At 53.6% G+C, this 15597-nt stretch overlaps 8 protein-coding genes across 8 annotated transcripts; 4 read left to right on the forward strand and 4 right to left on the reverse strand.

The window, feature by feature from the left end:
• Window positions 1–225: 225 nt before the first annotated feature.
• Window positions 226–1523, reverse strand: PFLUO_LOCUS446 (uncharacterized protein; the record flags this gene model as incomplete). Its single annotated transcript, XM_073781833.1, has 3 exons — window positions 226–311; window positions 370–584; window positions 643–1523. 3 exons carry the CDS (start codon window positions 1521–1523, stop codon window positions 226–228), a joined length of 1182 nt encoding a protein of 393 aa, XP_073634544.1.
• Window positions 1524–1733: 210 nt separating this feature from the next.
• Window positions 1734–2405, reverse strand: PFLUO_LOCUS447 (uncharacterized protein; the record flags this gene model as incomplete). Its single annotated transcript, XM_073781844.1, has 1 exon — window positions 1734–2405. One exon carries the CDS (start codon window positions 2403–2405, stop codon window positions 1734–1736), a length of 672 nt encoding a protein of 223 aa, XP_073634545.1.
• Window positions 2406–2936: 531 nt separating this feature from the next.
• On the forward strand, window positions 2937–6914 carry PFLUO_LOCUS448 (uncharacterized protein; the record flags this gene model as incomplete). Its single annotated transcript, XM_073781855.1, has 6 exons — window positions 2937–2966; window positions 3067–3116; window positions 3180–3499; window positions 3559–5457; window positions 5517–6604; window positions 6660–6914. The coding sequence occupies 6 exons, from the start codon at window positions 2937–2939 to the stop codon at window positions 6912–6914; spliced, it is 3642 nt and encodes a 1213-aa protein (XP_073634546.1).
• Window positions 6915–7420: 506 nt separating this feature from the next.
• PFLUO_LOCUS449 (Flavin-linked sulfhydryl oxidase of the mitochondrial IMS) lies at window positions 7421–8182 on the reverse strand (the record flags this gene model as incomplete). Its single annotated transcript, XM_073781866.1, has 2 exons — window positions 7421–7955; window positions 8019–8182. The coding sequence occupies 2 exons, from the start codon at window positions 8180–8182 to the stop codon at window positions 7421–7423; spliced, it is 699 nt and encodes a 232-aa protein (XP_073634547.1).
• A 742-nt stretch (window positions 8183–8924) lies between these two features.
• Window positions 8925–10104, forward strand: PFLUO_LOCUS450 (uncharacterized protein; the record flags this gene model as incomplete). The annotated part of the gene is made up of 2 exons (XM_073781877.1): window positions 8925–9173; window positions 9256–10104. 2 exons carry the CDS (start codon window positions 8925–8927, stop codon window positions 10102–10104), a joined length of 1098 nt encoding a protein of 365 aa, XP_073634548.1.
• Window positions 10105–10187: 83 nt separating this feature from the next.
• PFLUO_LOCUS451 (uncharacterized protein) lies at window positions 10188–10462 on the reverse strand (the record flags this gene model as incomplete). The annotated part of the gene is made up of 3 exons (XM_073781889.1): window positions 10188–10274; window positions 10331–10408; window positions 10460–10462. The coding sequence occupies 3 exons, from the start codon at window positions 10460–10462 to the stop codon at window positions 10188–10190; spliced, it is 168 nt and encodes a 55-aa protein (XP_073634549.1).
• A 409-nt stretch (window positions 10463–10871) lies between these two features.
• On the forward strand, window positions 10872–13378 carry PFLUO_LOCUS452 (beta-adaptin; the record flags this gene model as incomplete). The annotated part of the gene is made up of 6 exons (XM_073781900.1): window positions 10872–10948; window positions 11004–11024; window positions 11081–11212; window positions 11267–11904; window positions 11953–12883; window positions 12940–13378. 6 exons carry the CDS (start codon window positions 10872–10874, stop codon window positions 13376–13378), a joined length of 2238 nt encoding a protein of 745 aa, XP_073634550.1.
• Window positions 13379–13989: 611 nt separating this feature from the next.
• PFLUO_LOCUS453 (uncharacterized protein) lies at window positions 13990–15261 on the forward strand (the record flags this gene model as incomplete). The annotated part of the gene is made up of 4 exons (XM_073781911.1): window positions 13990–14092; window positions 14161–14234; window positions 14291–14902; window positions 14968–15261. 4 exons carry the CDS (start codon window positions 13990–13992, stop codon window positions 15259–15261), a joined length of 1083 nt encoding a protein of 360 aa, XP_073634551.1.
• Window positions 15262–15597: the final 336 nt, after the last annotated feature.

Here is a 15597-nt window from a genome sequence, read left to right on the forward strand (position 1 = left end):
CACGATGATGATATGCTTGAGAGCTTGGTTTACGTGTGCTGGTTTGATTTGAGTTACGCCATGGTAGGCTTTTGACATCGTCCAGTTTCTTGTCTTTAGTGCTTGCGATCTTAAATATGCTTTTATCATCAGAGGTGCAGTCCGCAAAGGCGCTGATAGACTCAAGCCGTTTTAAACCCGGCAAAAAGTCACATTGTTGAAAAAACATTAAAGGAAAATCAACTTTTAAGAGTAGGTACTGGTCCAAGTGGTTTTGAGCGAAGGATACTTTTGGGCTTCCAGGCCAAGGTCCTGGTAAATGGTTTGGTCTCCTGAGAAAAAGTAAGAACTTGACGGTAAACTCAGTAGCAGCTCTATGTCCTGTCTTACCCTGCAGAGACTCGACCCGAGTTTCATTTTCTTGTTCCAATTTCTCTATTTCCTGCCCAGGCTCTTGCTCGTGCGGCTCCTTGTGCCCTTCTGAGGTCGCAGCCTTTCCAAGATCATTCTGGGCCTCGCCAATCATGAGGAATTGGGCATTAGGATAGTCAAGGAACTCCGGTTCGAGGGGGATCCACCGCAGGTCACCAAATTTTTCGCGAACCCTAGAAAAAATTGAGCAATGCTGAACTATGTTTTATGTTTTTGTGAGCTTATACGCACGCTTCAGGGTACTCCGGTTCCTTTGGCAACTGAGCAAAAGATGGGCCGGGGAACTTCGGATTCTTGGCCTGGACGATCCAGCTACCCTTGTTGCGTAAGCCGAAGTTCTCTTGGATATCGCCCAACTCAGCAGGTATAGTCAAGATATACGCCAGATGGGATGATCTGGACGTAGAGGTAATCGCATAGACACCCTCTGCATAGGGCCTAGCTTCCTGCACGGTGCGTTCACCCTGAGTGGAAGTCTGATACTTCTCTCCAGCGATAAAGTTTTCCTGCAATTGCTGCATGGTCTGCCCGGCCTTCTCCACAAAGCCCATGTCTCTCTCTTTGGCTGAAGTGGGGAACTTCTTCTTTGGGAGAAGCATCAAACGGCATCTAGCATTCCGGTCGACGGATTGGCTGTGATCAAGCTCTGCACCCTTCGGGGTGGGTCTAAGCACAAAGAAGCTTCGGGCAACATCGCCCACGCTGTGGGGATCTTCCACATTCACTCGAGGACGGAAGAAGAAGTAGATGATGCCCTTCTCGAGGATGTTCGATGACACGACGTTCTCTCTTTTTTCGGACGTTTGAACCCCAGCCTCAATGGTTTGAGTACTATCGGCCGAGCCATCCGGAAAGGCCTTCACCTCTGATGCCGGCTCGGCTTCCGGTGCTGGCTTGGCTTCCTCCTTGATGGGCTCTGCAGCTTTGGCTGGCTCTGGAGCTTTGGTTTCGCTTGATTCGGGCAATTGAGCCTCTTTCTTCTCTCGTTTTGGTGCTGGGGTCTTCTGCACCGGTCCCTTGCGCTTAGATCCAGTCTCCTTTGCCTCGCTGGAGCTTGCTATCGCGTCTTTCGCCTTTTGGGCCGCTTGACGGGAGGATGTTCGAGTAGACATGGCGATCAACAGACTCCTGCGAGCAATTGGCAACGTTCGACTGAGAATCGTGAAAGACACGGAAGATGACAAGCTCCCAGAACCCTGATCCCAGATTTCTGGCTTTAGGCATGATTTGAGGCCGCAGATGAGGTCTAAGTGACGTAATCCCTACAATTGCCCATTGTGGGATGTCACGTGGTGTACAGTCAAGGATGTCGGATGGTCGAATTAGTCGATGTCCATCTCGTCGTTCATCGGAGTATCATTCGTCGTCTCCGTGTTGCTCATATCGGTCGATCGTAGGTCAGAGCTTGAGCTGGTGCTCGATTGGGCTTCTCTAGCTTCTCGGAAATCGTGCAGCGAGAGGGGACGATCTTCTTTGGCGTGTTTGCTGCGTCGCCTTCGTTTCTTGGGGCAGAACCCTGTAGATTGGGCCTCTTGTGATCTGCTTCGTGATCCAAGTGGGTGACAGCTCAGAGGATTAAGGTGGCCTGTGCCGGTTGGCTTTCTCTTCTTGCCTCTCTTGGGACTACTTGGATGGGTCCATGCGTGGGAAGAGTCCGTGGCTGAGTCGGTAGCCGAGTCTAGACTATTCATGTAATCGGCCAGTTCACGCTGCCAGCGTTCAAAATGGTCCGGAAGACACGGTAGTTCTCTCTGGGCGACCGGAGCCGGGTCATCGTCTGGCTCTTCGATGGCGTATGGTTTGACGGTGATACTATTTGTGGCATTGCTCGTGGTATGAAGCGGTGTTGGCGGTCCTGAACCATTCAAGCTATGGCCGCTGCCGTCTGCAGAGGTGTTGTTCCCTAGATCCTCCGGGGCAATGTCGGAGCCTGTTTCGTGCAGAATGGAGTCATGCATCGGGACTGAATGGCTCAGAGGAGAGAATTCCGACATAGTGGTGGGTCATTGACGAATTCTAGCTTGAATGGCATACTGGATGGTTTATCTCTTGTGGTAAGTGAAGCAAAGGTGAAGGAAGTAACTAGAAACTCCACCGTCTGGTGAACATCATCATCCGTTCCAGATGCTTCCCTCCCACCGCGAACCGGCCCCCCACCAAGTCCAGTCGACCACACCAAAATATTACCGACACACAATTTCTCCCATTCGAGTATAGCCACAATGAGAATCCATCTTCACGGTCATAATGATCGACTAGAGGCTACAATGATCCTGTCTGGTCCATCCCTATAGTCTACCCTCACCGCCTTCCCCCTGATTGGCCCCGGCCTTTCGCTTGCACCAAGAGTCCACGTTTAGTTTACCCTCGCTCTTGTTGTCTATTCACCTCAAAAGCCCATCTTCATCCACTCCCTCCACCCCCTCTTCCCCTGGTTTCTCGGTGGATGCGGTGGTTGCTGTGATCTCTTCACTGCCTAACGGAGCTTGCTACTTTTATGGTGCGGCTCCGGCCACTTGTCCAAGATGCAGTCCTCTCCAAACATGCTCACCAAGGTACGCCCCTCGATTGGTCCCGATGTGACCACCCTGTCTCGAGAGCGGCAACTCCGTCGCTGTGGTCAATTGCAGCTGCTAATTCTGTTGCCACGTTCAGTTTGAGTCGAAATCCTCGCGAGCCAAGGGAATCGCATTCCATCCCAAACGGTCAGTTGGTCCCGCGGGGTGACCCTAAACACGCCCGAGCATTTCACGCTGACCCTCCACCAGCCCATGGATTCTCGTCTCCCTTCACTCCTCGACCATTCAGCTGTGGGATTACCGCATGGGAACGCTCATTGACCGATTCGAAGAGCACGATGGACCCGTCCGAGGAATCGATTTCCACCCGACCCAGCCCCTGTTTGTTTCGGGAGGCGACGACTACAAGATCAAAGTCTGGAGCACCCAAACTCGGCGGTGTTTGTTCACCCTGAACGGTCACTTGGATTACGTGCGCACCGTGTTCTTTCACCATGAACTTCCCTGGATCTTGTCGGCGTCCGATGACCAGACCATCCGAATCTGGAATTGGCAGAACCGATCATTGAGTGAGTAGCTTCCATGCCATCTGAGTTGATAACATCGCTGACCGTTGCATTCTGTTTAGTCTGTACGATGACCGGCCACAATCACTATGTGATGTGCGCGCAGTTCCATCCCACCGAAGATCTCATCGCCTCCGCCTCCCTAGACCAGTCCGTCCGGATCTGGGATATCTCCGGATTACGCAAGAAGCACTCGGCCCCGACGACCATGAGCTTCGAAGATCAGATGGCCCGCTCCAATCCCAACCAGGCCGATATGTTTGGCAACACCGATGCGATTGTGAAATTTGTGTTGGAGGGCCACGATCGTGGGGTGAACTGGGTATCCTTCCACCCGTCATTGCCCTTGATCGTGTCCGCGGGTGACGACCGGCTTATCAAGCTGTGGCGGATGAGTGAAACCAAGGCATGGGAAGTCGATACCTGCCGCGGCCATTTCCAGAACGCCTCTGCCTGTCTGTTCCACCCGCACCAGGATCTCATCCTTTCCGTAGGCGAGGACAAGACCATTCGAGTGTGGGACCTCAACAAGCGGACTTCTGTGCAATCCTTCAAGCGTGATACGGATCGGTTCTGGGTTATCGCTGCGCACCCCGAGATCAACCTGTTCGCTGCGGGTCACGATACTGGTGTTATGGTGTTCAAGCTGGAGCGGGAGCGCCCTGCGTCGGCCGTCCATATGAACCAACTCTTCTACATCACAAAGGAGAAGCACGTCAAGTCGTACGACTTCGGCAAGAGTGTTGAATCGCCCCCGATGCTCTCATTGCGCAAACTCGGCTCCCCTTGGGTGCCTCCCCGCACAGTCTCTTACAACCCGGCAGAGCGGGCCATTCTGGTCACCTCGCCGGCTGACAATGGCACTTACGAGTTGATTCACCTGCCCAGGGATCCTACCGGAGCCGTCGAGCCCACGGATGCTCTGCGTGGTCAGGCTTCATCTGCTGTCTTCGTCGCCCGAAACCGTTTTGCCATCTTCAATACATCCAACCAGCAGGTTGACATCAAGGATCTCAGCAACTCTACGACCAAGACGATCAAGGCTCCGGCGGGTACGACCGACATCTACTTTGGCGGCACTGGCTGTCTCCTCTTTATCAACCCCACTTCGGTCGTTCTCTTCGACATTCAGCAGAAGAAGGAATTGGCAGAGGTTGCGGTCAGCGGTGTGAAGTACGTGGTTTGGTCGAACGACGGTCTCTACTGTGCTTTGCTCAGCAAGCACAATGTGACTATCGTGACCAAGACCCTCGAGCAGGTTAGCACCCTGCACGAGACCATTCGGATCAAGAGTGCCACCTGGGATGACGCTGGTGTGCTTCTCTACTCGACCCTGAACCATGTCAAGTACTCGCTCCTCAACGGTGACAACGGCATTATCCGCACCCTCGACCAGACGGTGTACCTGGTGCGCGTTAAGGGACGGCACGTCTACTGCCTCGACCGCAGTGCTCAGCCACGTATCCTCGAAATTGATCCTACCGAGTATCGTTTCAAACTGGCCCTGGTCAAGCGAAACTACGATGAAATGCTGCAAATCATCAAGAACTCGAGTTTGGTTGGCCAGAGCATCATCTCGTACTTGCAAAAGAAGGGCTACCCGGAGATTGCCCTGCAATTCGTCCAAGATCCCCAGACCCGGTTTGATCTCGCTCTCGAGTGCGGAAACCTTGAGGTCGCTACCGAGATGGCGCGCGAGCTTGATCGCCCCAACTACTGGAATAAGCTCGGGGTTGAGGCTCTAGCCCACGGTAACCACCAGACAGTCGAAATGACCTACCAGAAGCAACGGAACTTCGACAAGCTCTCTTTCCTCTACCTGTCTACGGGTGACCAGGAGAAGCTTGCTCGGATGGCTAAGATTGCTGAGCACCGGGGTGACTTCACCTCGCGTTTCCAAAACGCTGTCTATCGTGGTGATGTCGAGGACCGGATCCAGATGTTCAAGGAGGTGGATTTGTGTATGTTGCCGATTTTGTCTTGGTTGTTTTCTATAACATGTGCTAATTGTTCGTTTCAGATCCCCTTGCTTATCTGACCGCCAAGTCGCATGGCATGACCGAGGAGGCTGAGTCCATTCTCGAGACCTGTGGTCTCACAGAAGACCAAATCGTCTTGCCTCAAGTTGAGGAGCCCTTGAAGGTTGCGCATCCTGTTGTGCCGACTTTCAAGAACAACTGGCCGGTTAAGGCTGCTGGTCACTCTTCCTTCGAGAAAGCGCTGCTCGGAGAAGTCGGAGCCGCTGATGAGGAGGCCGGCGCTGACGTTTTCGATATGGAGGAAGAGGAGCAGGAAGCTGTTCTTGCCCGTGATACTCTGGAAGATGAAGAGGAGGATGCTTCCGGATGGGACTTGGGTGATGATGTCAATGTTGAGGAGGACGTTGACTTTGTCAACGTTGAGAGCACCGATGCTGGAGCAGGCGGCTCTGAAGCCGATCTGTGGGCTCGTAACTCTCCGCTGGCAGCTGACCATGTTGCCGCTGGCTCCTTTGACACTGCTATGCAGCTCCTGAACCGCCAGGTGGGCGCCGTCCACTTTGCTCCTCTCAAGCAACGTTTCCTGGAGGTCTACAAGGCGTCGAAGACCTACCTGCCCGCCAGTGCTGGCCTCCCATCTCTGGTCAATTATGTGCGGAGAACGGTTGACGAGACGGAAAGTCGCAAGGTGCTGCCCATCATCCCGCGTGATCTGGAGTACATTGCCACAACCGCCCTCCAAGAAGGCTATGCGACCATGCGCGCCAACAAGCTGGAGGACGGAGTTAGCATCTTCACGGATATCCTGCACACTCTTCTCGTCAACACGGTTTCTTCTGAAGAGGGAGTGGACCAGGCAAGGAAGATCATCGCCAGTGCTCGGGAATATATCCTTGCGATGTCGATTGAGCTGGAGCATCGTGCCCTCGGCACCGATGACGAGGCTGATCTCAAGCGGAAACTTGAGCTGTCTGCATACTTCACTATCCCCAAGCTCGAGGTCGCTCACCGGCAGCTGGCGTTGATGGCTGCCATGAAATTCGCCTTCACCCACAAGAACTACGCTTCTGCCCTGAGCTTCGCCAACCGCATGCTAGCCAACGGCGGTTCCGCCAAACTTCTAGACCAGGTAAGATTTTGTTTTTCTTATGTCATAAACCATCCACGCTAATTCCCGCAACCAGGCCCGGAAGATCAAGACTCAGTGCGAGCGCAACCCGCAAGACAAGATTGAAATCGACTTCGACCCCTTTGCCGAGTTCGATATCTGCGCCGCCTCGCACACCCCGATCTACGGCGGCTCTCCCAGTGTCTCGGACCCCTTCACCGGTGCCAAATACCACCCGCAGTATAAGGGTACCGTGTGCCGGATATCCCAGGTGACGGAGATTGGTGCCCCGGCCAGCGGCCTCCGTCTCTATGTGCCGAGTCAGTTCTAGAACTTAAACCATGATGAACTCTGACGGTTTCCTTTCCCCTCTTCTCTTCTTTTTCTCTTGACCTGAAGTTATAAAAAATGGGTTTTCGGTCCATTGTCTGTGTGATTGGGGAGAAGTTGTGTTCGGCGGCGCTTTGGAGGGACTGGGAGCGAGAGAAGAAAATTACTTCTGCACAACCCATTGTCTAGATGTCTTGTTTCCTGTTTGTACGCGAGATCAATAATTCTTTAGCGATCCTAGTTTGTATGCCAACTTGTGTTTTCTTTCCTAGTTATAGTTACATCGATGGAGATAGATTGAAAAGTCTATGGTGAAAATATAGTATATCGTACATGGAAAGCAGAGATGTATAAACACATGAGTAGAGAGGGAGGAAGAAAAAAAAGAAACTGCCGAACAACTTTAACTCCAATCCCATAAATATGCATCATCGTCCGGCACCATAATAAGGATCATACATCCTTCGAGAGAAACCAAGCGAAGGCCCTCCTCTCCTCCTCCATCCCTCAATCGCACCGCCCATCCTTCCACCCAGTCCTCCACCTCTCCTCCCAAAACCGACAATCAAACTCCTTCTTCCCCAACTTCCGATTGACCTCATTATGCGCGTCGCACATCCACCACCCAAACTCCGCTCGACTGCCCAGCCGCGGCTCATTCCGTCCACTCGGATGCGCCATCCACGCCTGGAAATCATCCGCGCACACCCAGCAGGGATACAGGCGCGAGAACAACTTCAAAAAGCCCTGCATGTCCCGTTGCTGTTGCGTGTCTGCTTTTTCTGGGTATGTGGCGGCCATCGAGTGCAGGAGGGTCCAGGTTGAGCGGCCCAGCTCTTCGACGTCCGGTGGACAGTCTGCCGGTGTGCTTGTGCTTGTTGACGGGGTTGTTCCGTAGGCGGCGGCCGCTGCAGCGGCGAAGGAGGCCGGAGATGAGGATGTGGCTGAGGATGTGGTGCTGGAGGTTGAGGTTGAGGAGGAATCGGATTTGGCTTGCTTTGTTAGAGCTCGCCATGAGGCGACGGAGGTGCAAGTGCGGCAGCTGCGATGGAGTTATTGGTCTTGCTGTTAACTACATAGCATGCTTGCGAGTAGAGATGCGTACGGCTTTCCATCCTTGTCTAGAACCACTCCCTTGGGTAGTGGTGGCTTCTTCGAGTCTGTGTCTTGTGCCGCTTTGGAGGAGGATGCGCCGGGGGTTTGTTGGTTAAACAGATGGGCCTGTGCTCTGGTTTGCGAGTCCATCTGCTCGGGAGGAATCTCCGCCATGCCGTCCGGGAGTTGTATCGTAGGTCCGATGGATTGGGGAGGGAGAGAGACGAGAAGGAAGAGGTCGGAAATAAATAATGTTGGAGTGGCAGATGGATTTGTCAAGTACAAGGAACCAATCACCGCTGGCCCGAGAGTACCGTAGGAGGAAATGCAATACGCGCTATCCACAATCAGGTACGGAATTTACATACTCAATCAGTAAAAAAAGTGATGGTAAGGTTGTTCATTAGTTTCCGCTTCGGGTTGCCATCGGCTTTCAGATCACGGATCAGTTCAATGGCTGGGCGATTCTTCCCAGATAAAGTCTGAATATAAAACGAATATACGCGTAGGCAGCGATCCTAAAAGTTTTATAGAATGAGCTCCTTACAGTCGTAATAGGCCTTGAATCTCGATAATAGGATGTTACATTATTATGATTCCCTGCTACACGGTTCATCGTCCACAGCAATGCCAATCGAACTATGAACCAAATCACGTGATCCCACCCGCCGGCTGTCGGACTGGACTGACCGAGTACCTACGGGCTCGGTTAGATTCGTTCTTTTGTTGATTGATGGCTGCAGCCGGTTAAAGAGACACCCTTATCCCACTACTGAAAAGAAGGGAAAGCTCAGTCGCGCGCATCCCATCTTGTCTCCGGCGGATATAGACTCTGACGCGTCCCTTACGATCCCGTCGCGTCGTGAACCCAGAGTCTATGTGACACCCCCCAGTCCTCAATACATATACCGCCACTATGCCACCGAAATATAACATCTCATCCTCCGAGTCCGAAGGCGAGCAACCGTCCGTCCCGGCGGACGATGCGCTGGAGAAAGCGTTGCGCGAAGCCGTGGCGGCGATCTTCAAGGCCGGGAACCTGGAGGAATTGACCGTGAAGCGAGTGCGGCTCACGGTAGAAAAGAAACTCGGTCTGGAAGAAGGCTTTTTCAAGAATACGGGCGAGTGGAAGGCGCGCAGTGATCGCGTCATTAAGGACGAGGTGGTGCGTTTCAGTCTTGTCTACTGGTTACATTTTGACCGTGCACGTTGGGGCCAGGTGCTAACTCCGTGTTCTGTTTCCCTAGGAAGTACAAGATGATCCGACCAGAGCGCAAGAAGCCGCGCCAATTGTCAAATCCCCTCCGCCGCCGCCAAAGCCGGAGACGAAGGCCCCGAAACGAACCAAACCTGTCAGCGCACCCAAGCCGAGGAAGCGCCAAAAGACTGAGACACCCGTGTCTGATGAGGAAGAGGAGGCTGCTCCGTCCAGTGAGGAAGGCGACTTTGAAGGGAGTGAGGAAGAAATCAAGAAGCCCAAGCAGAGGGCTCCTGTGAGAAAGTCTCCCAAGAAACAAGCCCCCAAGAAGGATGTGCCGGAAGATTCAGACGTTGAGGTATCTCCCGACCCTGCGAAGCCAGCCGCAGACGAGGGCGCCAAGGATGACTCCGAAAGCGAGATGTCTGTGGTCCAAGACGAAGAGCCCAAGCCTCCGCGGAAACGAAAGAAGAGCACCGAGGCTACAGCCAAAAGTGTGAAAAAGGAAGGGAAAAAGGCTGCACCCAAAGCAAAGGACGAAGATCTCGATCCCGATCAGGCCGAGATCAAGCGACTACAGGGTTGGCTCGTCAAGTGCGGGATCCGCAAGATGTGGTGGAGAGAACTAGCCCCGTACGAGACTCCCAAGGCAAAGATCGGGCATCTCAAGGGCATGCTAGAGGACGCTGGCATGAAGGGCCGGTATTCTTTGGAAAAGGCGAGTCAGATCCGGGAAGAGCGGGAACTGAAAGCGGATTTGGAGGAGGTCCAACAGGGTGCGAAACAATGGGGGATGGCATCGGGCGAGGAAAGCGATGCAAAGCCTCGACGCAGGCAGGCTCCTCGTAGCCACCAGGCGCTTGCGTTTCTGGATGATGAGGGCGAAGAATCGGATTGACGGCCCCGCAGCTGGTCTGTCTGGTATAATTGTTTGTGTACCATCATCATGAGGGAAGAATCAAGTAGTATGTGTTTCATCCATCATCGGCTGGCTTTGGGCCCGCTCATGCGTTGAGCAGCCAGACTGAAGACGGCGATCGAGGAAATAAATAGAACGAGGTTGTAGAACTGCTCCGGCCGTCAGCAATCGATTGCGCTGGAGCCTGATGTAGGGAGTCACATACCGCTGTCCGCGAGTACTCGTTCTCCTCGGCCTCGGTCCTGGCCTCGACGAAGAGGCGACGGAGGTTGGGGAGATTGGCCTGTAAAAGGTCAATAATGAAGGGTCTATTGTGTGGACAAGAACTACACACCATAATAATGGGGGGTGACAATGGAGTGGGTGGAAGGGAACAATAGGGAGGTAGATAGGTCGACAAGGCGGCGGAGAGTCCGTGGACAACTTTTGGCAAAACACTAGTCACTACACACCCTTTCTTCTTTCTTCCCCATCCATCCCCACTACACTGACTTACCCTCCCACACCCGGTCGTGGCCACCCATCCCTGTCAATAGAGACAGACCGACACACAGGCAGGCAGGCATGGTCTAATTCCTGTCCCCGTCTTTCCCATCTCTTCTCTTCCATTCCCAAGTCGCGCGACCGTGAAGCCAACCACCTTCGCCCCGCAGCCCCGTCCAACGTCCTTCGACCACTCCCCACCCTCGCTCGATCTGTTGGCGGAGGCGCGACTCGGTCGTTGCTGAAGCTTCCTAATCCACAGCATGGCGATGAACAAGATCCGAGGCGCCTTTGCGGTGCCCCGGAAAGGCGAGACCTATGAGTTGCGAGCTGGCCTGGTGTATGTTCCCTTCCGCAATCGGCTCGCTCTTGGACAATACTGACCATCATTGCAGTTCCCAATATGCTTACGAACGGTATGACGGACGGAAATGGAGAAAATTGGATGACAAGGTGGCTGACCCCGTAACAGGAAAGAGTCCATCCAGAAAACGATTATGGCCATGACATTGGGCAAGGACGTGTCCGCGCTGTTCCCCGATGTCCTTAAAAACATTGCCACGGGCGATCTGGAGCAGAAGAAATTGGTCTACCTTTATCTCATGTACGTATGCGGCCACGTTGAACTGCCGCACGGGCGCTGACAGGAAATCCCTAGGAATTACGCCAAATCCCATCCCGACCTGTGCATTCTCGCCGTCAATACCTTTGTGCAAGATTCCGAAGACCCTAATCCGCTTATCCGTGCGCTGGCAATTCGGACGATGGGCTGTATCCGGGTGGAGAAGATGGTGGATTATATGGAGGAGCCGCTTCGGAAAACCCTGCGAGACGAGTCGCCGTATGTTCGCAAGACCGCGGCGATCTGTGTCGCGAAGCTGTTCGACCTGAACCCGGGCATGTGCTTGGAGAATGGGTTCTTGGAGATGCTGCAGGAGATGATCGGTGACCCGAACCCGATGGTGGTGGCCAACTCGGTGACCGCATTATCGGAGATTTTCCAAACAGCCCCCGAGACACAAGCCCTGCAGGTGACATCCAATACATTACGGAAGATGCTCATGGCGTTGAATGAATGCACGGAGTGGGGACGGGTCACGATCTTGTCGACCTTGGCGGATTATCGCACGGGCGACGTTAAGGAGTCAGAGCACATTTGCGAGCGCGTTGCGCCTCAGTTTCAGCATGTCAACTCCGGCGTGGTTCTCGCAGCCGTGAAAACGGTGTTTTTGCACATGAAGAATATCAGCCCGGAGCTAAACCAGAACTACTTCAAGAAGATGGCTCCACCTTTGGGTAGGTCCACTGAAAAGACTGCGATGATTATCTACTGACAAGCGGCAGTGACTCTGGTATCCTCGGCACCTGAAGTGCAATATGTGGCTTTGAGAAACATCGATCTACTGCTGCAGAAGCAGCCGGATATCCTCAACAAGGAACTCCGCGTCTTTTTCTGCAAGTACAACGACCCGCCATATGTCAAGTTCCAGAAACTTGAGATCATGGTGCGGATAGCAAACGACCGCAACGTGGACCAGCTGCTGGCGGAATTGAAGGAGTACGCCCTCGAGGTGGATATGGACTTTGTGCGTCGTGCCGTCAAAGCCATTGGCCAAGTCGCTATCAAGATTGAGAGTGCCAGTGAGAAGTGTGTCAACACACTATTGGATCTGATCAACACCAAAGTGAACTACGTTGTCCAGGAGGCTATCGTTGTCATCAAAGACATTTTCCGGAAGTACCCTGGCTACGAGGGCATCATTCCCACGTTGTGCCAGTGCATCGATGAGTTGGATGAGCCCAACGCCAGAGCTGCACTTATTTGGATCGTTGGCGAGTATGCCGAGAAGATCAGCAACGCGGGTGATATCTTGGGCGGGTTCGTGGACGGCTTCAACGAGGAGTTCTCTCAGACCCAGTTACAGATTCTTACTGCCGTGGTCAAACTGTTCCTCAAGCGGCCTGAGAAGGCCCAGGGTCTGGTTCAACGGGTACTTCAGGCGGCCACCGCGGAGAACGACAACCCGGATGTTCGGGACCGGGCTTATATCTACTGGCGCCTGCTCTCCAACACGAGCGACTCGAATGCCACCAGGAACATTGTGCTCTCGGACAAGCCTCCTATCCTCACTACTATCAACTCACTCCCGCCGGCGCTTCTCGATCAACTCCTCAGCGAACTCTCCACCCTCTCCTCCGTCTACCACAAGCCTCCAGAGCAGTTTGTCGGCCAAGGCCGGTTCGGAGCTGACGCTGTCCAGCGAGCAGCCATTGAGTATGTTTCAATTTTCTTTATTAAACCAAAAATTTGCTAACCTTTCTTTTTCTTAGGGAACAAATCCAGAACGCGCGCGAGAACCCGTTGGCTGCGGCCGCCGCGGCCGCCGCCGTCAGTGGCTCTACACCCTCTGCGCAGGCGCAAAGCAATGTCGAGAACCTGCTGGACATCGATTTCGACGGCGGTGCCCCTGCATCCGCACAGAAGGAACCCACGAGCGGCATGTCTGGTCTGGAAGGTCTCGCCGGCACGCCTGTGCGGGTGCAGTCCCCTGCGGTCGGAAGCCCTCCACCGCAAGCAAGCAACAACCTGGACGACCTGCTGGGCGTTTTCGGAGACTCCGGAGCCGCCCAGCCTTCCTCTAGCGGCGTCAATGGTAGCAATGATCTCATGAACGGGTTTGCCGACCTCAACATGTCGGGAAATGGGGCTCCTCCGCAGAGCAACAACCCACCCAAAAAGTCGAATGAGGACATCCTGGGGCTCTTCTAGGGGTTGAGATTGGTTGCTGCTGATGCTGATGCTGGGTGGTGGAGGGTGTGTTAACATATATCCCGGTGTTCTCGCAAGCGAGGGAGAGAGACCCTGAACAGAACGAGATAGAATGGTTTCTTTTTTTTGTTTTTGCGTCCTGCTTAATCCGTGCTGCATCTTGCGATAGGACCCCCAAAAGGTTTGCATGTACAATTTTTAGCTACGCGAATATCGATCGACTCTAGTAGTGTTTTTGCGTTAAATTTAGTTGTTCTAGCGGCCTTCTAGAGGCGATCCGCCAGTATGGACCTGCAGATACCCGCCCATTCAACACATCTGCCACAATTCACCGATACCCGGAAAACCTCGGTCGACGAACCTGAAAATTCATCAGGAACCCGGCACCGGCCCCACCACGACCCATCAAAGACTCGGCCGAATCTGTGTGAACCGGTATGCCGAAAGAATCTGCTTACCAATTCTTATCTTGGAGTTTTTCGGCGTCGGCGGCGGGTGGAGTGGGACCCTGGTTGATATAAAATGGCACCGGCGCCTAGAGGGGATTGAAATTTGAATTGAAGCCGGTTGAATATATCTACTCAGCATATACATCCATATCCACACGCACCATGGCAGAGACAAACTACAAGTTCGAGGGATGGATGGGTCTTGATCCCAGTTCCGCCGACGGCAACATGGTCTGGCAAGAGTTCCAGCCTAAGGAGTGGGAGGGTGAGTTCTTTGTTCTGTTCTTCGTTTGGGAACCATTATCGTGCTCAGTAATTGACCCATCCGAACAGAAACCGATGTCGATATCAAGATCTCGCACTGCGGTATCTGTGGCTCCGACCTGCACACCCTGCGCAGCGGCTGGGTAAGTCTCTGTTTTTGTCCACAATGATCATTACCACAAACTAACCCTATGCCCAGAGACCGACCGCTTACCCCTGCTGCGTCGGCCATGAACTCGTCGGCACTGTAGTGCGCGTCGGCTCGAAAGCCGTGGGTGGGATCAAGATCGGTGACCGGGTCGGCGTCGGCGCGCAGAGCGATTCGTGCGTGAACCGTCAAGGTGACTGCGAAGAGTGCGCCTCCGGACTGGAGCAGTACTGCTCCAAAAAGTTTGTCGGCACATACAACAGCACGCATGCCAACGGCGGCAAGTCGTATGGCGGGTATGCGATGTACAACCGTGTCCCCTCGCACTTTGCCATCAAGATTCCTGACGCGATTCCCTCTGCGCATGCGGCGCCGATGCTCTGCGGTGGTGTGACCCTTTACAGCCCGCTGAAGCACAATGGCTGCGGGCCCGGTAAGCGCGTGGGTATTATCGGCGTTGGTGGACTGGGACACTTTGGTGTGCTGTTCGCCAAGGCGATGGGTGCCGATAAGGTGGTTGCTATCTCGCGCAAGGAGAGCAAGCGCGAGGATTCGATGAAGATGGGCGCTGATCTGTACATTGCCACTGACGAGGAGCCGGACTGGGCGACGAAGCACGCGCGCTCGTTGGATCTGATCGTCTGCACCGTTTCGTCTACCAAGGTAAGACACACGTTTTTCTAGTCATCTATTTTGGGTTGGAAAACAAAAAACTGACTTCAAATTAGATGCCCATGACGGACTACTTGGGTCTGCTGCGCACCAACGGTAGTTTGGTGCAGGTCGGTCTGCCCGAGGACGGCACTCTGTATGCCCCCGTGCGCAACCTGATGCGCCGTCTCAAGGTCGAGAGCTCTCTGGTTGGTAGCCCGGACGAGATCCGCGAGATGTTCCAGCTGGTCGCTGAGAAGGGCGTCCAGCCCTGGGTGGAGGAGATCCCGATGAAGGATGCCAATAAGGGTGTTGTGGATATGTGGGCAGGCAATGCGCGCTACCGCTATGTGTTGGTCAATGAGGAATAGATACTGTACAGTAGAAGTTTTATAGATGATAGATTATGAAAACATAATGATCGCTGAAGTTGAAGTATTACTGGTGCTTTCAGTAGTGATCGTTATTGCCTTCCATGTCGGGATCATAGAGACACTTTTTCAAACCCTAATCACATAGCCGCAAATACGAGTGGGTCTCGGATATTGGTGAGTGCTGGGCGAGGATACTTGAGTTGAGGTCATATCGAGCCGGGTGCTCTATTTTGGGCCACTGACAACACATAAGTATAGCATACTTGAGTCTTATTCATAATATACCATTCAATCTCGAAACCCTTGTTTATACAAAGTAACCGCTTGGAGTGA

The sequence above is a fragment of the Penicillium psychrofluorescens genome (genome assembly GCF_964197705.1).
Source record: "Penicillium psychrofluorescens genome assembly, chromosome: 1".
Taxonomy (NCBI): Eukaryota; Fungi; Ascomycota; class Eurotiomycetes; order Eurotiales; family Aspergillaceae; genus Penicillium; species Penicillium psychrofluorescens.